This window comes from Hibiscus syriacus, unplaced genomic scaffold, assembly GCF_006381635.1.
Source record: "Hibiscus syriacus cultivar Baekdansim isolate YM2019G1 unplaced genomic scaffold, ASM638163v2 tig00110890_pilon, whole genome shotgun sequence".
In the NCBI taxonomy this organism is placed as follows: Eukaryota; Viridiplantae; Streptophyta; class Magnoliopsida; order Malvales; family Malvaceae; genus Hibiscus; species Hibiscus syriacus.
Window position 1 is genome coordinate 222,953 of NW_024062900.1, and position 24,285 is coordinate 247,237.

At 34.8% G+C, this 24,285-nt stretch overlaps 1 protein-coding gene and 2 pseudogenes across 2 annotated transcripts; 1 reads left to right on the forward strand and 2 right to left on the reverse strand.

Annotated features, from left to right (window-relative positions):
* Nucleotides 1–3,278: 3,278 nt before the first annotated feature.
* On the forward strand, nt 3,279–9,912 carry LOC120144471 (probable LRR receptor-like serine/threonine-protein kinase At5g63710). Of its 2 annotated transcripts, XM_039158508.1 has the most exons (11): nt 3,279–3,485; nt 6,334–6,423; nt 6,851–6,983; nt 7,145–7,216; nt 7,539–7,682; nt 8,066–8,131; nt 8,207–8,277; nt 8,350–8,493; nt 8,622–8,963; nt 9,059–9,453; nt 9,530–9,912. In XM_039158508.1, the coding sequence occupies exons 1-11, from the start codon at nt 3,470–3,472 to the stop codon at nt 9,839–9,841; spliced, it is 1,785 nt and encodes a 594-aa protein (XP_039014439.1). In that variant the 5' UTR covers nt 3,279–3,469; the 3' UTR covers nt 9,842–9,912. The 2 variants fall into 2 exon arrangements, with proteins under 2 accessions (XP_039014439.1, XP_039014440.1); XM_039158509.1 differs by lacking the exon at nt 6,334–6,423 and having other exon boundaries at nt 3,281–3,485.
* A 5,449-nt stretch (nt 9,913–15,361) lies between these two features.
* LOC120144903 lies at nt 15,362–17,476 on the reverse strand (annotated as a pseudogene).
* Nucleotides 17,331–19,923, reverse strand: LOC120144600 (annotated as a pseudogene).
* Between the last annotated feature and the right edge of the window lie 4,362 nt (nt 19,924–24,285).

A 24,285-nucleotide genomic window follows, 5' to 3' on the forward strand; every position in this document is an offset into this window, starting at 1 on the left:
CGGCCTACGAAAACTGGGAAAACTCATAAAACCAGACATCGCTGAGTGTGAAAACTGTACATGAGGTGTATGTGTTGCGACCATGGGTGATGAGGCTGCACCCGTCAAATAACCAACATATGAACCCCAAGTCAGATCTACAAATATAGACCTATATTATCCTCCAGGAGGGTCATATAACTCTGTGACGGCGGCGGCGGCGGGGTCATAAAACCAGGTGAAGATGACGACAATGACATATGGTAAGGCAACGGTGGTGGCATTCTGGTAAGGGAAAGGCGGTGGCGACATCATATATGGTTGCGGTATGTAAGTCGTTGGAGACGATGGCTGCTGTAAAGGTCCTACTGGTACAGCTAAGGACCAACCAGAAGTACCTGCTCTCCGTCCACGAGTCGGGGGATGATGGTTCTATGATGGTGAACGTCTCTGTCGACGTCGCTGAAAGGTCTGCCTTCGTGCATCCTCGGAAACCAAAAACGGTTTCCCGTTACTGTTGAACCACTCATAATAATCATCACCAACCGTCGAGTGGTCAACATAAATGGGCTTTCTACGGGGAAGGCACCGATGTCGATCCTCCCACAGCACAACCCACTCATGATGCTTCACCAGCCAATATGTATCCGACTTGCCGCATCGATCTGTGCTATGCAACTAGTCTATATTGCGAAGTGCTTCCGGAATTGGTTGAAAACAATCAAATTGCCGGAGCATGTGATCAGTGGAGTGCCACTCGACGATCGCATAACATATCAAAGGGACTATTGCCATCCAAACATCTAATGGGCCCTTAAACTCAGGTGAGATCGCCATCCTTACATCATCATTAGAATATGGCACCCATTCAAACTAAAACAAATATATATAATTTTTATCAAAATAATAATCTAATTATATAACTATAATCTAAAATCGATTTATAAAAATTAAAATGCATACCTTTGTGCCAGCCTTTTGATCGATTAACACCCTAATTTGTTTCTAAATCATCAGGTATCTCCTAATGATTTTTCCTGTCAGTAGACCACTTATTCAAGGAAAAAAAATTGTTATACATTGTATAAAATGATTAATATACGAAATCAGTTTTATAATTACCTCAATAGTAACGGAAATACGAATGAGTTCTTCACAACGGGACATAAAAAGGGCAATCGATACCATGCCCAAGACTGCAGCAGAAGGAGACATTCGTCGATAGCATTTTTCCTGTAGTCAGTCGCTCGACACATCTCCCTATACAGGAAAGCCAAAACTACCGAGCCCCAACTGAGCGATTTGGCCAGATAAAAGTCGCCAAGATGTTGTAACCACATACAGTCAACTTGGATGTGTGATTTGTCTTGCATCAGTAACCCTCCTATCAGCTGCAGTATGCATGCTCGTGCATACATTTTAACTTCATCTTCAGAGGCGTCTGCGCTCAACTCCCGAAAATTGGCATCTAACCAATTTAACGGTATCCGACCACCGTTAAAATTTTTCGGGACATTTCCTAGATTTTCCCTGCATAAAGTAGTCCAGGAACCGTGCACAATCCCTAATATCACACCTCCATCCACCGAAAGCCACAGGTGCATAGAAACATCCTCAAGTGTAATCGTGCACTCTCCGCACGGAAGATGGAATGTGTGAGTCTCCGGCCTCCACCGCTCCACTAAGGCAGAAATAAGGTATGGTTCTAACTTACAGTGACCTTCATATCTACCTATGTGACCGAATCCAGCATCTGCTAAATATGGCCAGACACGGGTAGGTAGCGCTAACTTAAGGTTCATAATAAAATGATATAATATACAGTCCCTCTCCTAAAATATAAATAATTACAAAAATTAATTCTTAAACTAATAACCATTCATTAAATATATAAATAAATTATTATTATTATTAATTTAAATTATATTAAAATGTTACCGTATCAGCAAAATGTTGATATATATGATTTATATTCAAGCGAAGTAGACCGCCTTCCATTTTATATTTGTAAAAAAATTAATTAAATCAAATATCAAAAAATTTAAATTTAAATAAATTACTAACAAAATACTAAATATAATAAAATATACCTTAAACAATTATAAGAGAATATAAGAGTATTTGAGAGAAGTTGAGAGGATTTGGTGTGATGAAAGTGATTGAGGATAGGGGTATTTATAGGAAGAGATGGGTTGTGAACGACCGGGTAGTTGGGTCATTAAAGCTAAGGCGCACTACATGGGACGCGCATTTCTGACGCGTGTCAGAATTAAAGGTAAGACGCGCCCCAGGGGCTGCGCTTTAGTCACGTGTATCTAACTCAGCATAAGACGCGTTTCAGGGGCACGCTTTACCCCACGTGGCGTCAGATCAACGTAAAACGTGCCACAGGGGGCGTCTTTCTGCAAATGGTGTTAGATCGGGAAATATAATCTAACCGATGCCTGACATGGAAAGTTTCCTAGGGAAAATCACCCTTTTTTTTAAAGGAATTAAATTAGAAAATTGAATAAAAGAAATAATAATTATATTAGTATTCTAATCGAAGAAAGATAAAAGGCAGAGAAGAGGCATTAATTAGTGGGATTCTCATTCTCATTCTCATTCTCAACCCACCTTCCGAGTTGAAATCTAATACCCAACCAAAACATGAAATGATATCAATTATCATAATATTCTATTCCGCGACTCTGTATTTCACTCAACAAATATATTCTATTCCACCTTAATATATATTCACTTACCTAGGGTATTCATTATTCGGTTTTAATAGAATTAATCTATCAAACTAAATTAATTCGATTAATTCTCGGTCATCAAATTAGTTCGGTCAGAAACAATTAATATTTTTTTTTAATATTCGATTAACGATTAAATCGATCCGAAATCAGTCAATTAACTGGAATTATTAAATATATTATATATATTAAATACATATTTTAAGTTAAAACTCATTAAAAATTAAGATCTAATTATTTTTTAATCATACTATGCTCATTAAATTATTAATACATAATTAAATTTTAACCCAAATAAAAAATATTTCTATTATATTCAAATTAATCTAATTAAAAATTATAAAAAAATTGGTTAATTCGATTAAAATAACCAAATTTTATTCGATTCAATTAACCATTAAAAAAATTAATTAATTCGATTGATGAAAATTTAGTTCGATCGATGATGACTGTATTAAATATTTGAGCAGCCGTGCACTCAACCCTTGTCACTTGTCAGAATTTCTTTTGCTTTTGCTTTGTTTTTTTAATCGTTTTATCGAATTAGTGCTGCTTTTATGGGAACCGACCCTGCACTAAAACCATTACTTCCCATTTTCACATAATCTTCATTCATCATCGTTAAACCCATCATTATCATCATCAGCAGCAGCAGCGTGTCTTGAGTTATCTGCTCGGCTTCTTCTTCTTGTCATCTTCTGCACTTTGCTTGTTTTATTTTCCCATGGTTTCCTGGTTTTGCTGCAACATCCATGGCTGCCAAATCAGGTATTTTCTTTCTTAAAGATGCTGACATGATTCTTGTTGAAGTATATCTGGCTTAGATAATTTCTGAAAACTGATTATCTCTGTCTATTTTGCTCCTACTGTTTTATTGGACGTATTTTGGCATTTAAACAAACAGTTGGTGTATTGTTTTAGCTCAAATACGTGGTTCTAATCGTGATTAGTAATTTACTCTGAGTCCCACGGGGGGTCGATGTGATCTCGAGGTCACGGATTATTCGATTAAAATAAGATTAACAAATAAATTAAAATTTTGATATTAAATATATTAGTTTTTCTATCAAAAAAAATATATTTGTTAGTTTCCACCGAAAGAGCTAAACATAATAATTTGTTAATAAAATCACTTGTTTATCATAATATAAATTAATTTCAATGATATTTTGATTTTGTTAAATGGGTTGAGTAAAAAGTTAAATGATTAGAAAAATTTTATATAATCATTATAACAATTAATCGATCGTTTAGCCTAAACGATACGGTTAACCGTCGATGAACAGATTTAGTGAGTATGTAAAGTTGTTTTTGGTAAAGATTCATATATAATAAAGTTATCAATTTGTTAATTTTTTTTTTTGTAATTATTGATTTTGATTTTGATTGCAGTTATATAAAGGATAAATTGCAAGTGTCACTATTCAACTTTCTTCTTACTCCTATTTTTATCATTAAAATTTAAAATATTTTAATTTTATTACTTAATTTTGACATTGCTCATGTTTTAGTCACACTATCATTAAACAATTAACGACAATACAGGGAAACACTCTAGATTTCAAATCACCTCGTCGTGGTTCACCATCATCGGATGATACTTGTTTTGTCATCTTAAATCAAATTTAGTGTCCATAAAAACATCCCAAACCCGTCCCCCTTGGCTGGATGCTTGTAACCACCATCCATCGCCGATCACATTCCACATCCCACTTCAAACTTTCGATTCCTCGGGTAGCGCAGCCTCCCCTATAAAAGGCATTCCAGCTTCAGAGGTAGGTGAGCCGGGTCAGGAAGGGAATAAAATACGTTGCCTTAAGAGGGTTCTTTCTATTGTTGGAATCTTTAAATGAAGACTGATAGTCAAAGACACCCTAAAATATAAGGTGAAGGAAAAGATTTGTGATAACTTTATAGCATCTGAGGTTGTGGGTGTAGTTTTTAGTGTTTGGATTTCTGGGGTTTACCCATTTGGAAACTAGAGCGATGCACTCTTTTTCTGGAAAACATGAAGCTTGTTTTTTAAGCAGTGTAGGGCCAGGGTGTTGTTAATTTTTAAGGGGGTGTTTGGTTCAAGGCCAACCAAACATGGCCGGGAATTTCATTCTCGGTAATATTTTAATACTAATAGTAGATTTTTTAGGTATATTACCAGAAATGTTATTAGCTCTCTTCCCTTAGGTATTGTAACATTATCGGCGTTTTGGACTAAAATACCCTTAAATTATTATTTTTTTTCAAAAATATCATTATTCTGTCATTGAATAATAAAAATTATACGAAGTTTAAATTATAAATTTATCCTTAAATTATTTTAGATTTACAAAAAAAAGTCTAATTAAAATTTTATATGAAGTTCAGAGGTTAAAAAAAATTTACCCTTTCATTAAACTTTTTTTATATTTTTAATTTTGTAAAAAAATATATAAATATTATGAATTTAATTTTTTTAAAAATATATATAAATATTTTACAATTTGTAATATTATACAAATATATAATAATGATAATTTAGTCAAATATATATTTTAATAATCTTTTATTCTTTTAACTAAACACAGTAATCTTACATTTCTGTTAAACAAACCAAACATAAAATATAACATTCCCCGTAATCATATTTCTTGGTAATCTTTTATTTCTATCGGTAATCTTATATTCTGTGAACCAAAGTAAAAGTGAAGTAGTGTAAAGAAAGGATGTAGGCCATGCCACCACATTACTGACTGCCTTGAATTCTCGTTTGCTGCTGCACTGCAGCTACAGACCTACTCAACCAACTCAAACTCGTATATTCACCTAAAAACAACATTCTGCAAAATTGTACACGCTTTGTCTTTCCTGCTTCATTATGACTCACTGTAGACCTTGAAAACTCAACACTGCAAACCATTAGCCACTTAGCCATTGACGACCCAAAGTTGCAACCATGTCACCCTGCTCATTGCTCTTATTTTTGCTTTTCTTTTCTGCACATATATTTTCACCGTTCCTTTTTTGTTTTTGTAATCTTTATAATCTTTAACTGAATGTATGATTTTATATTAGAAGAATGGAGTTATAATATTTTAAAAGAGACTAACTTATAAAATTCAAAAAATAAAAATAAATTATTAATAAAAAATATAAAAAATATTTAAAATATTTAGGAATTTAAAGTTTTGGACCATTTCCCCTGATGTAGGCTCTGGGTGCATTTAAAAATATAGGGATAATTACCTATTTAGGTCTTTAAATTTTGATTTATTTTGATTTTGCTATCCCATTTTCTGTTATTAATTATACTTTTCCCTTTAACTAAAATCCTGGGTTCGTCCCTACCCCTCGGTCCATCACTGTGTACAATACAAGTTGATTATTAGACAAATGTCGCCATAAAACACCTTTCAAAAGAACCTGAAGCCCTTAATGGCACCAAAAGAATGGGAGAGATGAGCTTAGATGAATTGCTAACTTGCAAAAGAGATGTTGGGCTCCACCCTTTTTTTCTGTTTTTAGTTTTTGACACTAGTTTGTGTGCCCTATTGTGTAACGAAAAATAGCCTACTTTCTTAGTAACATGATGTAAAGTAAATAATTTCCCCTTTTTTTCCTGCATTTTCAAAGGTGTTGACAGGTTTTTGGGTCCATTTTCCTGGGAGAATACAGGAAAAGGTTGTAGTTTTGAAGCTTTTCCCAGATGCCGCCCAACAACCTGATGTTGAGGGTATGGTAACCATAACTTAAAAGCCCAACTGTTGCTGGTTTCAATTTATTTTTCTGATCTTATTTATGAAGATTCATGTGGGGGAAAAAGAATATGTGAACAGGTTTCCCTTAATATTGAATTATGTCAAAAGCAGCATACCATATTTTGTTTATTCAGTTGCCAGTAATTGTAGGAAGAAGAAGACGATTCAAGTTCTTCTTGAACACACATGAACAACGAACCAAAATAGAGTGAAACAAGAGAAAATTCATGAAGAGAAATGCATGCGAAAAATTTCAGAGTTAATTGTGTGAAATGAATGTTAAAGGAAGTATTTATAGGCGTCAACAGGTGTTGGATATACCATTTATAGTCGAATCGTTTCTGAATTCTCTTACGAGGGATTCAAATTGGATTCATGTTTAATGATTCTCCAAATGTTCAGGTAATGCTTTGCTTGAGTTTCTCAAGGCTCTCAATGATTCCAGTGGTCGAATAACTGATTGGAACAATAATCTTGTCAGTCCCTGCTTTAGCTGGTCTCATGTCAACTGTAGGAATGGGAATGTCATATCCTTGTAAGTTCACCATTTTGAATGGAAATTGAATTGTGGTTGATTTGTAATGAAAGGCTTTGCTTATTTGGCAATAATTTTATTACTCATCTTTTTAGAAAAATCCACATCTTCGTTTCCTAAGGTAACAACTAAAAATAACATTGGAAAGTATGAATTGGCAGGAATCTTGCATCAAATGGATTTTCAGGAACTCTTTCGCCTTCGATTAAGAAACTGAAGTTTCTGGTTAACTTGTAAGTCATAATGATGCTGTATGATGGTGCTGAATTTCATCATCATTCATTGAATTGTCTTTATCTGTGATTTGGTATCCCGTAGAGTAAAAGGAACAACCAAAACTTTGATCATATAAGCACTTCAGTTTGCATATGAAAGATGCTTCTGTTGAGAACTGGGTTTCACTAGATGTGCCTTAAATTTGGGCCGACTTCTGTTATGATATGCTTGTTTATCATGCCATACTAAAATGTTAAACGTTTAATAGTTTAGCAGTATTGTCTTTATCTTTCCATGATGGTGTGTTAGAGTCTTACTAGCTTTTGTCTACTTTTGCAGGGATTTACAAGACAATAATCTAAATGGTTTGTTGCCTGATTTCCTTGGTGATATGGTGCACCTAGAAGTTCTGAATCTTGCAAATAATAAATTCAGTGGTTCTATTCCAGAAAATTGGGGTCAATTATCCAATTTAAAGAATCTGTAAGACTGTTCTTTCCCTTTCTCATAAGCAAATGGATAACACTAGCTGTATTTTCCCACTTTTACTAATGCTTTTTCCTCGAGCTCTTCATTTTCCTTGAAATACTTGCACCTGACACTTGTGTCCTACACATATTCGAACATGAGTACAGGGTATAATCTTCCTCATTCATTGAATTGGATGCATATCGATATTGGACAGTCACCACTAAATCCGATTAAGATATAAGTTTTGGTAGTTAATGGGAACCAGTCATATATGTGCTTCTATTCCATAATAAAATTCTTGTTTGATAAATTGTATCAAACTTGTATACAAGTCTTGTGGTGTTCATTTCTCTACTTCACCCTCTTTCATATTCACAAATCTATTTTCTTGGCAGGGATCTTTCATCCAACAATTTAACTGGAAGAATTCCAAGGAATTTATTCTTGGTTCCAAGAATCAAGTAAGCTTCATCAGAAATTCTATCTCCTTTAACTCTTCTACTTGCAGCACCCTATTGACAATGTTATTTTGTCAGCTTCAATGGAACACATCTTGCTTGTGGCTCTAGCTTGGAACAACCTTGTGTTTCACCTACTACACTTCCTGGTTTGTCCTCTGTACCAGCTTTTTTACTACATCAATTTCGCATGTGGGCTTAAATATGGTATGTTTGGGCAGTTTCAACCAATAGGTCCGAAATTAGGATTGTTGTAACCTCTGCAAGTTGTGCTGCTATCATAATTCTATCACTTGGAGCTCTAATCGTGTCCCGGTATTATCAAGTACGAAAGCTTAATCGTGATGTTTTCGTCGATGTCACCGGTGATTTTCTTTTCTTTATTTGTGTTTTCCACATAACATTTCCTTGATTTATGAGTTAAAAGTAGTGCTAAAGTCTACTTGTTTTCTTTAGTTCGTAGAAGTTAACGCTTGCAGTTTCTGAACTTTAGGTGAAGATGACCTCAAAATTTCCTTTGGCCAGCTACGGCGATTCTCATGGCGTGAAATCCAACTCGCCACGGACGATTTCAACGAGGGCAACATCATTGGACAAGGAGGGTTCGGAAGAGTTTATAAAGGTGTCCTCTCCGACAACACCAAGGTCGCCGTGAAGCGCCTCGCAGATTATTATAGTCCCGGCGGTGAAGCTGCGTTCCATAGGGAAGTCCAGCTGATAAGCGTTGCTGTTCACAAGAATCTTCTACGGCTGATCGGGTTCTGCACAACGGCGTCCGAAAGAATTCTTGTTTATCCTTTCATGCAAAATTTAAGTGTAGCATATCAACTCAGAGGTACTTGTCCTTTTTGAGTCACATCAACCATTAACTTAACTTGTGACATTCATATGCCATTTTTACCATAATTTACACCTGAAATATTTCTATAGATCGAAAACCTGGAGACAAGGGCTTGGACTGGCCAATGAGGAAACGCATAGCTTTCGGAGCAGCACATGGATTGGAGTATCTACACGAGCATTGCAATCCGAAGATAATACACCGTGATTTAAAAGCTGCAAACATCCTTTTAGACGACGATTTCGAAGCTGTTCTCGGCGATTTCGGGCTAGCAAAGCTTGTCGACACGAAGTTGACTCATGTCACTACTCAAGTACGAGGCACCATGGGTCACATTGCTCCAGAATATTTGACCACGGGGAAATCTTCTGAAAAAACGGACGTCTTTGGATACGGTATAATGCTTCTGGAACTTGTAACCGGTCAGCGTGCAATAGATTTCGCTCGGTTAGAAGAGGAAGAGGATGTCCTTCTACTCGATCATGTAAGACTTTTATACATGATTGAACTTGTAGCTTTGTTGAAGATTTCTTAGGCTGATGGAAATTTGATGTTACCAGATAAAAAAGCTGCTGAGAGAAAACAGGGTTGATGACATTGTTGATGGGAACTTGAAGGTTTATGATCCGAAAGAAGTCGAAACGATTGTTCGAGTTGCATTGCTGTGCACCCAGAGCTCGCCCGAAGACCGGCCGACGATGGCGGAAGTGGTGAAAATGTTGGATGGAGTGGGGCTGGCCGTGAGATGGGCGGAATGGGAGGAGCTCGAAGAAGTAAGGAATCGAGAGTTCATGCTTTTCTCTCATCAGTTCACTTGGGGTGAAGATTCAACTGTAGACCAAGAGGCCATACAATTGTCCAGAGCCAGGTAATCCCACAAATATAATCGGTTTTCTCCTAAACTTTGGAGGGCAATCAGATTTTGTACATTTAACGTTGAAAACCTTAGAAATTATCTGAACTTTATGCTTATTATCTGATTACAATGATGCATGTACTGCTTGTAATGTGGCATGGTAACTCATATATTTAACTGTGAATTTGTTGATAAATTAAAGTTTAAATATATATTTGGCACCCGAAGAAGTATATTCTCAAGTTATTACAATTTTTTTTTATTTCAAGCTACTTAAATTACATATATTCTTTCAAGTTGACACTTAAGAATTTTTGTTTCAAAGTTGACACATAATTTTTTTTCAAAGTTGGTATTTTTTTTTATAGAGTACTAATTTTATTCAAAATAGAAAATATCTCAAATTACAATAAAGATTTACAATCACTATCGTAAATTAAACACATAATTAGGAAAAAATTATAATCATTGAAACAAAACTAGTAACTTATGATCACATAAGGACCATATAAAAAAAGTATAAATCTAACTAAGAAACTCGAACAAAGATACAAATAGACATGATCGCATCTGCAAACAAATCACAAAAAGAGATTAATCTATTAAAAGATCACTGACAAACCGCAAATCAGACTCGAGTGACGTGAAAAGCTATCCACAAACGCAAATCGGATATCCAAATCTAATACAAGGGTCTAAAGCATAGAAGATCAACAATGTATTAAATAAACGTCATCTTGATCAGTAGTGATAATATCAAATCAACCCTTAAAGAAAGATAAATTAAAAAATAATCAAAGAATCAAAAAATGTGCCAAAAACATAAGAAAACTTGTCATAAAATCAGATGAAAACATACAACACATACATACTTATTGAAAATAAAAAAAATAATAATAAAAATATGATATAGAGAAAAATAAGACGATAAAAAATATCGACAGTTAACAATTAACATTAAAGTTAATGCCATCATCGATCAATAGAGACTAAAAAGAAAAAGATAATTGTACTGTGATTTCATTCATTGTTTCATACTTTTTATTAATTGTGTTCACTTTTAATGACGTAATAATATAAGGTTATATCACATGTTAGCCAATAATAATGTAATTGTCAGTTTTTTTTAAAGAAAGATTTTTAAAAATAAAATATTTAAAATAAAAAATATATTAAAAAATTAATCAAACAGTTTTACCGATTTCTCTGCCTTTTTTATGTAAATAGTAGTAGCTAGTGTTATTAAAATAGATAATATCTAAAATTACAATTAAAGGTTTACAATTATAAGCGTAAACTAAACACATAATTATGATATTTTTCTATAATTATATAAAAAAAAACTAGTCACTTGAGATTATATAAGAATAATATAAGTATAAAACCCATCCAAAAAACTCGAATAGAAAATTGATAAAAATAGATTTGACTATCGACAAACGAACTACAACAAGGAATGAAACTATTGAAAGACCATCGACAATAACAAATCAGAGTTGAGCGTCGTAAGAAACTATCTCTGAATGCAAACTGCGTATCTAAATTCAATTCGAGTGTCCAAAGCTGGAAAGAACAACAAGATAAAAAATAAATGTCTTATTGATCAGTCGAGACAGTGTCAATTCCAACCTAAGAAAATTAAACGAAAAGAATGATTGAACAGTCGATAGAAAAGATTTATAAAATGTCAAAAGATAGAGAAGAAAAGTGCTATAAAAGCAAAAAAAAAGTATTTTATGTCAAATACCACTCATCTTTATGCTTGAGATCGAAAATGATACTAACGTTTTAATTTTACCAATTTTAGCACGAACGTTTATGTTTTACTCCAATTAAGTCACTTCACCGTTAATCCATTAACGACATGATGACATGGCGTGTCAATGTCGTGACGGCGATGACATGGACGGGTTTTTTAAAGTTATTTAGTCCACGTAACATCTGTATTACTTGAGAAAAGTTGGAGATTCGCCACCACAAAACTCACATTTCTTCACCACCACAAAACTCTCCCTCACTCTGCCGTCCACCGTGCACGGTATCATCCGTTGCAAGAAGCTCAACAACCTCACTGGCGATTCGCTCTCCGATGACGAAAATCTTATAGCGTACCTTCTTGTCTTCTTAATTTTCTTTGGTTTCTTCTTGCTTTGCCTCGTAGGCTTTGTTTCCAGTATAATTTTTAAGTTGGTGTTGAACATCTCTGAGGGAGAATCAGTGGAAGAGCTCCTCGAAGATGAAACAACGGTTTCTGTTTTTCTGTCGTTAATACTAGGGATGAAAAAAACATTCGAACCCGATAGGGAAAACCGAATTAAATGGGGACGGGAAAAAATCGTTTATGCTAAACGGGGACAGGGACGGGGAAAAATAATTTATGCTAAACGGGGACGGAGATAGGGACGGGTTTGGTAATCCTCGGCCCGATTACCCGGCTCGATACTCGATCCGATAAATATTAAAAATAATTATATATATATATATATATACATAATATTAATAAATTTAATTTAAATTAATATATATATATATATATATATATATATATATAATATTTATATATTTAATTTAAATATATATATACCCGACCCGATACCCGTTTAAATAACCGTTTATGCTAAACGGGTATACACGTTTCTCCGCGGTTTTTTAAGCGGGGACGGATATGGGTTTTTTAAACGGGGATGGGGGGACCAATACCCGGCCCGAACCCGACCCGTTGCCATCCCTAGTTAATACCATAGTCTTCAAAGCTTCCGCTGGTAAAGAATCCGCTCTCGGTCGATGAGGTGCTCATCCGATTTTTCGGCGTCGTTTTCCTTTTTCTGCATCGTCGTTTTTTCTTTACCGTGTTGGGAGGCACTGGAGGTGGAGTTAAATCGTCATCGTTTTCAAAGGTATTATAGAATTTGCGACGGGGGCATTTGTTATTGTCGTAAACTTTCACTATAACGTGAAATATGTCTTCTTTTTCCCAATGGAACTCTAATGTCGACGGCGGTGATGATTTAATACGGGTACCTAAGTAGCAACGGAGACCATCGAATCTGCCATGACCGAAGAGATCGGCGGCGAGAACAGCGTAAGACCAAGTGCCCCCGAGCTAATGAATAACTCGGTCCCTAAAACCGAGTATGGATTATAAGAAAGAAATTGAAGGTGTTATTCAGAATTCTATTCGATGTATTTCTTTAGCGAAAGGTCGGGAATCAAGCTCTAATTATCGGAGGAGGCCGACGGAGGGGTGGATTAAAATGAATACCGATGCTGCGGTGGATATAGTTGATGACCAAGCTGTCGTAGGTTGTGTATTTCATTCGGATCAAGGTGACTAGCTCTTTGGCTCCTATCGAAGTACAGGTAATTGTTCAGTGTTGAATGCAAGGTTGTGGGCGATATGTGATGCGCTTCGACATGCATAGAGACTTGGATATAGACGAATAGAATTGGAATATGATAATCTTGAGGCTATTGGTGGGCTTCTGAATTCTACCTCGAGTTATCAAGGTAATGCTCTTTTCGTTGTGATCAAAGAATTGCTACAACGCAATGGGGAAGTTAGTCTTGGTCATGTTCAATAATTTGAACAAATCAAATTCTAATATTCTAATGCTTAACTTGAGTAACTCTTGCTTGAATAGAAACAAAGATTTTGAAACCTAGCAATGAAATAGAATTGTGTTTCCCTCGTCAACAACCCTAGCACAAATAAGCATTTCAGTTAAGGCATACACAATGCATCAAATAGAAAAACATTTGTTCTGGAGAGTCTATGCTGGAAGTTCATAATTATTCTAAAAGTTATAACATCTCGAATGCATTTGTATACCTCGGAGTTCATGTCGGCATACACGCATTCAACAGTTTGACAGAAAAAAAAAATCATAGACAACAGACCAAAAACATCCATGACTCATACCCTTCGATGATATCAACCGCAAATGAACTTTCAATCACCAGGTTCGATTGAGTATTCACATCAAACAAATCATGAAATGAATGAAACAAACAAAAAAAGCTTCACGGAAGTTTATACAATTGTTGTAGAAGATATCAAGGGAGTTCAGACATTTAACAGACCCATGCACAAGCATCTAGACCCATGCATCATTTGAAAGGGTATGGCTACCTGGGAATAAACCAAATGACTGTTGTTGCGGGATTTGGTTCAATTGGAAAAGGCAGCCCAAAGGATTCAACAGCCTTATCAGATATATCATCTTGAAACTGCATAAACAAAGGGCATTCATTTTTAACAGCACCGGTATAACCAGGGAAAAAGGTTGGTGATTCTCGAAGGCGCTTCTGGCGATGGATTGTTGATGGCATGAAATCACAATATTGAGAATAACATAGACCTTTCATCAGCATACTGCTAGCAGATATAAGGAAGCTCAGGAACATAAGGCAACACATTTTGATTGGCCTTTAAACTGTCAATTATGACATCAGGTATGTCATAGTTATTATTCTGCATGATATCATGAGGTCCTTTATCCAATCTATTAGCTTCACTGGTACTGTGGCTCTCCTGCAGTGCTTGCAAGCACACTTCAGGAGGATACAGAGGTAACCCAGCACGTTGGCATCTCTTAATACAAGTATTCCAGTAATTTTTTATCTCATTATCTGTGCGACCGCGTAACAATTTTATTTGGGGTTCAAACATTGTTAATTGGAGTTTTAAAATTTTAAAACTTTTATAGAAAAGATAACAGAAAAATATAATGCAGTTCAATGGTTAAGCATTTAGTTTAATTTTAAGGGGTTTAGGGTTTAAATCCCTCTAGTAATATAATATTTCAATAATTTTTTCAAGCAAAACGACGTCGTTTTGTCTTTATTGAGCATCAAAATAGTTGTGTTGAAACGACGTCGTTTTGGTAAGGCATCCACATCATCACCGTCATGGCTCGTCCATGTCATGTCATCGTGCCGTTAACGGATTAACGGCGGGGTGACTTAATTGGAGTAAGGTCGTCCATGCCATGTCATCGTGCCGTTAACGGATTAACGGCAGGGTGACTTAATTGGAGTAAAACATAAACGTCCGTGCTAAAATTGACAAAATTGAAACGCCAGTGGAATTTTCGATCACGAGCATAAAGATGAGTGGTATTTGACATAAATTACCCAAAAATACATGTAAAAAAAAGATAGACTTAATAAAAACTAGGGTTAACTATATGATTGATCACTTATGATTATGTTTTGTTCACTTTTCCTCACTGATTTCAAAAACATAATATATGATCACTTTCGTTTTTTATTTGATTAAGAAGTGGTCGCTACCAATTAACTACAGTTAACATTTAACAGATTATGTGTCGTGACAGTTAAATATTTTGGTGTAATTACATATTTGGTCTATGTTACTTACATAATATATTAACTTTAAGAAATATTTTTTATATTAATTTATTAAATATATTTGATTATTAATTTAATTTAAAAATAATTTATATTTGTTGGCATAGATTAATAGATCAATTTGTGATACAAAATTTTATTAAAAGTAAGAATAAATATTTTACTTTTAATCAAATCGATAACCAAACGAAAGAGATATAAAAAAAAATTCCTTATCATGCTGCTTGCCATAGATTAATGGATAAAAACCTCTCTCTCCTGGTTTTCCATCTTCATGCGCATCACCCAATAGATTAAATCCCAGGTATCCTTTTGGCTTGCACATATACATTCGGGAGGAACGTAGCCTGATGTCCCTACCAGCTCAGTGCTTACGTGGGTATCATAGGGAAGTATGGGCCTTGCAAGGCCGTAGTCGGCTAAGTGAGCTTTAAAGTTGCCATCTGAAAGGATGTAACTCGACTTTATGTCTCGGTGAAGAATACGAGGCTCACACGACTGTTGCAAACAAGCTAGACCCCTAGCTGCCCCTTCTGCGATTTGCAGCCTTGTTTCCCAATCAAGCATGGAAGTTCCGTCGACTTTCTCGTGCAACCAACAGTCCAAACTACCATTTTCCATGTAAGAGTAAATCAAGAGCCTGTCATTTTTATGCATGCAGTATCCTTGTAGACGGACTAGATTTGGGTGCTGAGCTCTTGATTGGAAGTGCTTCCACTTCAGCGCGGAATTCTCTATCCATCTGACCACAATCATCGGAAAGCCGTTTAATGGCAACCTTACAACAATCAGGGAGAGTGCCTCTATAAACCAGACCGGATCCCCCGCAACCGATGATATTTGCTTGGTCGAAATTGTTGGTTGATTCCAGGTGGTCATCTAAATCTTTACCATTGGTGTCAGGCTCCTCTTTCTCTAGATCAACCTCGTTGCGTTTATGTGTACGCAAAACAAGCACATAAAGAAGGCCAATTAGAAAAGCTGTCCCGAGTATGACTCCGACAACCATGCCAATGATGATATCTTTGCTCCTTGATCTTTTTTGGGGTCTCATGACGACCTTCACTTGCATTATCTTGACAACTGAACCGATGATCACCACAGAGATTGTTTCCTTCAAAGCTTGAATTTGGAAATGTCTGAAATTGACCCCAGAGGGGATCTTCCCACGAAGCCGATTGTGGGCAACATTAAAAACAGACAAAAAACTGAGACGTTCCAGTGAAAGTGGTATGGTCCCTGATAAGTCATTATGTGATAGATCCACAATCTCAAGTTGATCATCTCGGATAAGTTTCCTCGCATCGGTCCAGAGAACACGTTGGACTAAGTTGAAAGAATATATTAGTAGTTAACCCGTAATGATCTCAATTTAATTAAATAAAAAAGAAAGTGACAATATCTTAATAAAATAAAATAAAAAATATCATATATTATGTTTTTAATCAGTGAAAAATAGATAAAACATAAAAATAAAAGAAGACGGGCGGCTGGCTACCACCCTAAGCCTGGTGCCGCCGCCTATTACTGTTAACGAAAGTAAGAAAAGGAAGCAAGCGAGGCGCTGAAAAGGTTACCATTAATCTCTCTGCTTGACTAGTCTAATTTTACCTTTTTATTCGAACCTTCAATGTATTCTTTATTTTTTTAGATTTTAGTATAACCATCGGTATTTAATTTTGATCGGATACTGTAGAGGTAATAGATATCATCCTAAGTCAGTTTACTCCATTTTCAATCGTCATGATTCAAACTCCTGACTTTACTTAGGAGATCTAGTATCTCATCCCACTAGACCAGCTGGTTATTAGTTCAATGTATTCTTTATTTTACAATGTGACAAAATTTCGTTCGTTTTTTCACTAGAATAAAACCATGGTGGTTCACTCTTTCATTCACCGTTTTTTATTTTCTCTGTATATTTTCACTTAATTTGAGTGAAAATTTTATTAAAATTACTCGAATAAACATGCATATTTGTCACTGAAACAAACTTTTCAATCGATACAACATTCGCGATGATTATATTTCAATATAACAATTTTCTTTTATAAAATCTTAATCTGAAACCCAAACTCATAGGACAAAAAATTAAAGACAATACATAGTTTAGGCAGGGTTTAATAACACGTAGAAAGGGAAAAAGAGAAGGGAAATCAAAATATAAAATCTTATGTCCAAGGAAAGAATACCAGCTAGGAACCTCACTTTCTCACGACAAACCTTTGGCAGAGTTAATAGGGTGATATAAACCTGTATTCCTACTAATAGGTGACAGCATGATTTCACCGATTCGCTAGCCTAAACTTCAGACAAGAAAGGCCATGCACTTGGCTTCAAGGGCACTTTGGGCTTCGACCCGGACCACCGTAGTAAAAGTAGTTGCCCCAGTTACCGCCTTTTCCGGTTTGTACATCGTAGCAGTTAGATTGCTCGGTGAAAGTGGCAAGGCCTTTAGGCTCCCTGAGATTGTTGGACCCATCAACAATTTTAATGTTCTTGAAGTAACTGGCTTTGCCGAAACCTTCGTTCGAGAAATGGCCACTCCCATTTGTGTGGATGTATGCTTTCCATCTGACTCCGAGTTCACCACCTCTCCTCCCCACTCAATCATGGATGCACTGTCTGATAGGTAGGAAAATAGGAAGGCTGGCCAGTAACCGAGCACGTACTTCTTACCGAATTGCAGCCACCAGTTCCCCTCCGTCGGATCCTGCCACATACCGTTTGTGCACTGGTTTAAAATTATTTGTAGGTAAAAACGCACATGCATACAACATCATTCACTCATGGATATATGAGTAGCTTCTTTATTCTTACCTTCCAAACAAGTAAGCTTATATCATATTGGTGACTATGATAACCAGAAAGAGGGTAGATGCTTGCACCCATTGCGATTTCATTGTTGATCTGAATGAAGCCTGAGCACAGCAGATTATAGCAACCCGTGGCTTGATATGCATCACTCTGTGTTAAATAGAAAGACAGAGGCCAATGAGTTGACGCACTAAGTCAAAGGACTAGAGGACAGTAAGATGGAGTTTAGTCTTACAGTCCAGTAAGTGAAGAGTCTTGTGTGGTTATCTCCATACAGATCCGGGCTAACCTACAGAAAGACAGAGGCCAATGAGTTGACACACTGAGTCAAAGAAAATAATGTGAAGTTGTTGCCAAGCAAGAAGGTAGTACCTGCCAGCCTGCTTCAATGCTATTAAGATCTTCACCAAATGCACCTCCCAATATCCAGATTTGGGACAAGCTGAATTCATTAGGCTGCTGAATTTTGGGTTCCCAAACGTTAATGGTTGCCTGAGCTCCATAGTACTTGTCTCCATCGACGTACGCTATTGCATGCTACATCATCCAACCACCCATGAAAAAGGAACATGTGCACCAACATACATTAATTTCATGTTCACGAGGATTATAATCATATGCAATGATCAATTAGTGTAAGGTCTGTCCGGGGAACTAGATTGTTTTGTTAGACACTTATCACGATCGCAGGCAAATGTATATCGGCGTACATCATTTTACTACCGTTGTTTAAATCCGGAATCTTTCAGGAGAAAGTATACTACCTGATGACCACTCTGACTGAGAAGGTCAGGATCTGCAGACCTTGGTTGAGGAACACTTTTGTTCCTCTTTTTACCAAAGGCTTTGATAGAGCTTGCTCTTAACAAGTCATCTTCTTTAGTCCTTCTCATGGGGATAGTCCCTTCTGGACACCTTCCATTCAAGTGCCACATCTGGGTAGTTTCCCTCGAAGATCCCGGTTTCCTCTTAGACGTGATCTTGCTATCGGCAAAAGCACGGTCCGGGTGAAAGTTTGGGGTCATCTGGAGTGTCAGATATAACATTTAGAAGACTGACCATAGATGAAATTAAACTCATCAAACAATGGTGGTTAGATAAGAGCAATCAATCAACCTGGATTTTATGGTCTTTGAATAATGGATGATCAAAAGCCGGCTGGTGAGCAAGATTGATGCAGTCAATTATATCCCCATCTGGACTCTGTTCAATGCATACACACATGCAGAGGATTAACAAAGGAGAGTCATATTACATAACAAAATTTGTCTAAATTGACAATCTATTAGCAGTTAAACTACTTTTAAGTAACTAATACAAGAAACCGAGCCCAATTATATTGAAAGGGAGCTTAGAATTGTTCATGAAATTAGAATTCTAACCTCGATAGATTTAACAGCAGGCTTATGCAAAAGCTTCAACTGAGCTTGAACCTCAAGATTTTGAACAGATAAGCTGCTTCTGCTGGCAGTAGAGGGTGCTGCCATCTCTGTGAAGAAGAAAACCAACAATACGACCAAGAACCTCATCGTCTTCCTTTTTCTATGCATCTCCATAGCAAAAAACACCCAATGATGAAAGAAAACAAAAAGGAGAAAAAACAGTTGCCCCAAAGGTTAGGGCAAGAAGAAGAAGACGAAATAGAGGAGTTGAGAAGAGATTGACACTGATATCCTGCAAAACGCTCCACCAACTTTCACTATTATTATAACGCACAAGAATCTTGAAAAGACAAAAACAAAAAGGTCCCTTTGCTATTCATTTCACGGAAGAAGAAGAAGAAGCCAAGCCAGTTGCGGACTACTCTCTTAACTTTTCCATCAAGCACTAGTCTTTACTAAAACCAAGTGTGGTGAAACGGAGAAGAAGATGAAGATGAACAGGAAGGTTCTACTATTATATAATTTAAAAAGATTTTGATTGTTAAAAAGGAAGGAGGAGATGCACAAGATCCATTTAAATTTTATCTTTTTTGTTGGTCTCCACTACTTCCACTACCACTAGTAATAGTTTAGAAGTGAAGTGAGGTTGGTTTGATTTGTACTGATTCGAAAAACCAGACACTTTTTGCAGCAAAGGGGACACCATTTTTTGTCCGCTAATTCACGTGAATTCTACATATTCCCCCAGTCCATCTTTTTGAATTCGACAACCTACTAATTCCTCAAATAACCATGGTAATAATGACAAAAGATATCAAACTTTCACACCCCTTTATGACTCTGATTATTATTATTATAAAAATAGAATACACTTTTACGGAGAATAACCATTGAAGCATGCTCACATATCTCATCTTTATAAGGCTTTTATGGAGAATATGTTATGCAATCATGCGAGGATTCTAGTTGATGTTATTAGGGGTGAGTACCTTTTTGGTCAATCAAATGGAGTTGAAGGAAAACTATATGAGTTAATTGAATATATGATGAGTTAATTGATTATATGATGAGTTAATCGAGTTTATGATTTTTTTAAATTAATTATTGATATTCGATATATTGATTGATTAATCTAGATCGGGTATTGTAGAGTCGAGGGCGAGACCCTCCGAACCCAGTTTGCTCCGTTCGTAAATACAGAGTTCGAATCATTGATCTTGCTTAAAGGATCTAATGTCTCATTATATTATACCAATTAGTTGTTGGTATGACCAAAGATGAGCAGTCAAATGTGATTACTCATAATTCAAATATATTTATAATTTATTTTTAAAGAAATAATTTTTAGAATAAAATATTACAGAGTACAAAGGAGCCGAGCAATGAAAGGGAAGAAAAAAGTCACAGTTGCAGTCAGACGATAAATAATGTAACACCGTCTATTTAAATGTATGCCTAACTTTTTGAATAATTCATCATGATTATAAGTTAATATATATTTTAAAAAATTTATCATTAATAATACGTACATATCTTATAATCTATAAATATAATTACTGGAATCTATATTTTTTAAAAATAATATTTTTTACAGATTATTTAATAAATTCAGATCCACGTGTGTCTAAAATTATTGGGCTTAAGTTTTAACGTAACTCGTTTTGAAATAATAAGATATTAAAAGTATCTTTGGATTAATATTTTATAATAAATTTAAATAAAAATATTAATTTTATTATTAAAGAAAAGAACCACCTTATCCGAAGCCAGACTGGCCATTAGGTTAGGTCTACTGTAACATTGGCGTAACCCAATTAGAAAATTATAGTTAGCAGTTAAGCCAATAGGGTTGTAGGAATTACATACACAAAGACAAGGGACTGACAATAACAAGTACAGCCACAGCCCACTTCCATTATATGTCACAAAGTGGAGCCCTTGTGCCAGTGCAACCCAACCGGCACTAACTTCGTAGTGCACCAACCACCACTTTCCTTGATCATCATTTCATTATCTTTAACTTACTATATTTTATTTAACGTTATTTCCTAATATTAAACATAAAAAACTTCTCTTCCGCATAAACCAAGTTACCTAAGTTATTAAAAGAATATTTGTTAATTTTAAAGATCACGAGTTCGAACATCAGCGGTTACAATAGAGTGATTGAACGTTCATTATCAAATAGTTGAGAGTATTTAAAACATATATTACTTTGTAATCATCTTAGCTTAATAATAAAAAAAATTCTCATCCCATTTAACAACTTTAGTGATAAAATAGAGCTTTTTATTCTTAAAAGTCTTCAATTTAAACGATAACGTCCATAAAATATGTGTGCATCTTTAAAATAAATAATTTTAAAAGATTTTGAATTTTTTTATATTATAGTTAGTTGTTTAATTAAAAAACATACAACAAATATATCGAAAACTCATTATTTCAATAATAATAATATTCAATTTGGTCGAAATTGGCAAATACTTAGAAAAATAGTTAGAATAAAATTATATGATAATAATTTTTTGTAAATCAATTTTTTTGAATTAATCACTGGTATTTGGTCTATTAATTGACTAATTTAAATCGAGTATTGCAGAGGTGAAGGCGATCTTTTCAACCTAATTTGCTCCATTCGCAAACACCAAAATTCAAACCGCTGAAAATCTTTAAATATACTAAAGACTGAACAAGTACATTTGACCTGTAGACCAAGTTGTTCATCTTCTTTTTTTCATACTCATTTAGATCATGAGGTCTAGACTTACTAGGAATACCCTATACTCTCTTTCTTTTCTTTATAGTTTTAGTTCAACTTATTCTAAGTAGGATTAAGATTAGATTTGAATTTTATATATATATAAAATACTAAAAACTCAAGCTACAAGTTGAAGAGATAAAAGCAGAAGAAATGGGACAAAGACATTAATTGCGAATTGTCATTATTCTAACAATTTCAAATACATACACAAGAAAAGGGACCTTTTCCTCCCGCCTTGTGTGGTTCTTCTTCATATCCTCTTCCTATTCAAAGCTAAAAGCCACATTATACATTTAGGATTACATTTATTTATCTTTTGGGAGGCATTATACGTTTAGGATATTAGACGCACAAAAACAAAGGACAACTCTCGTTTTTCTTGTCTTGATTTAACCTTTCCGTCCTTACGTATTAGACTCACAATCAGTCTTCCCTATGGCATAAGTCGTTGATATAATATACATATTATATAGTTTTTGAAAATACATATATGTTTTTTAGAAAATATATAATATAATTTTTGAATATATATATATATATATATAGTTTTTAAATAAAAATATTATATATAGTATGATTTTAAAAACATATTATATATAGTTTTTGAAAACATATATAACATAGTTTTTGAAAATATGTATATAGTTTTTGAAAATATTTTTGAAAACATGTTACATAAGTTTTAAAAATATATTACATTATAGTTTTTAAAAATATATATAATATAATTTCAAAAATATAAGTACTGCTATTATTATTTAATATTATTATATTATTATTTATTTCTATTAATTCATTTCACTTTTTTTGGGTTCATAATTCAGTCAATCCAATCCGGTAAGGGTCAAGTTCCAATAATCCAGGAAGCAGACCCAAATCCGATGAGCCTGAACCAATAAACCAAGTTTTACAAAACAGGCCTGCCAAGCCCAGACCCGAGAACCTAGGGTGTTTAACCCAACACCCTAGGGTTTCATCATTAAGTTGGGCGCAACATAGATGAGGACCACACGATCAGGAGGCAATCAATAGCTGAGATGAAAGTAAATTAGGGTTATAAAACCCTAAACATTAGGAAGCCAGTGCCACGACGATCGAGGCCATTAGATATGACTCAATCCAACAACCAGAAATTGATCCCATGAATGTTCCAGAAGCACCATTGTAACATCCCAAAATCTGGGTCGGTAGTTTCAGGTCAGCTATCAGGTCGATTTACAGATTTTTGATAAAAATATTAACATCGATGTTTTTAATTGATAAATATTTTCTAAAATGAGTTGAAGGGGTTGAATTATTGATTTTTATTTTTGGAAATTTATAATTTGGTTTTACAAGGTGACTAAATTGAATTAATTGGAAATTGTGTTTTTAGTGACTAAATTGTAGAAGATCAAAAATAAAAAATCTATGAAGCTTATTTTACCAGGCTTGTGTGGATGGTTTTTCCCTCCTTCTTAACCATATCATTCTTCTTTTTGCCAATTTTCCATATGGATTCATTCTATTAATTTTTGCTTATTTTCATTTCTATTTTTCATTAACCGTTCCTTTCATTTTCTCTTATTCAAACACTTTTGTATTTTCTCCCAAACTCTCTCAGGTTCTCTCTAATGGATGAAACTTTTCTTCTTCATTTTCTATTCCTTTTTTATTATTGATTTTTACTCATTTCTTCATGATTTTCTCTCTTCAATCAAGATTGTTTCTTCTCATTTTCTTCTTTGTTGATTTTCCTTGATCTCTTTGGTGTTGCCATTGCTGATCTTCTTCTTTCATTCATTTTCCAGCAAGGTGATGCTCCTTCCTTGGTTCTTTTTGTGCTTCAACGATTAATGATTAAAGATGATTGATGATTTAAATTGAACAATTATTTTAAAGAGAAGTTGTGAATTAAAAGTGATTTTCGGAGGTATTTAATGTGCTATTTTTATTGATCACTTTTAAGGTTTTATTGGGTTGAATAAGGTGTTTTTGATGATATTATTATCATACTAAATCAGTTTTTCAATCTCATTTGATTTCGATGTAGAATTCTTCAAAACAAGCTTGATTTCGACGTTTTTTGAAAATTCGGGATTTTGAGTTAATCGATGTCAATTGAGAGGGTTCTATATGAGTTTAGATGAT

Coding starts and splice junctions, on each gene's coding strand:
- LOC120144471 (XM_039158508.1), top strand. Junction 7,217..7,538: donor CTGAAGTTTCTGGTTAACTT/GTAAGTCATAAT, acceptor CTACTTTTGCAG/GGATTTACAAGACAATAATC. Junction 8,278..8,349: donor TTCACCTACTACACTTCCTG/GTTTGTCCTCTG, acceptor ATGTTTGGGCAG/TTTCAACCAATAGGTCCGAA.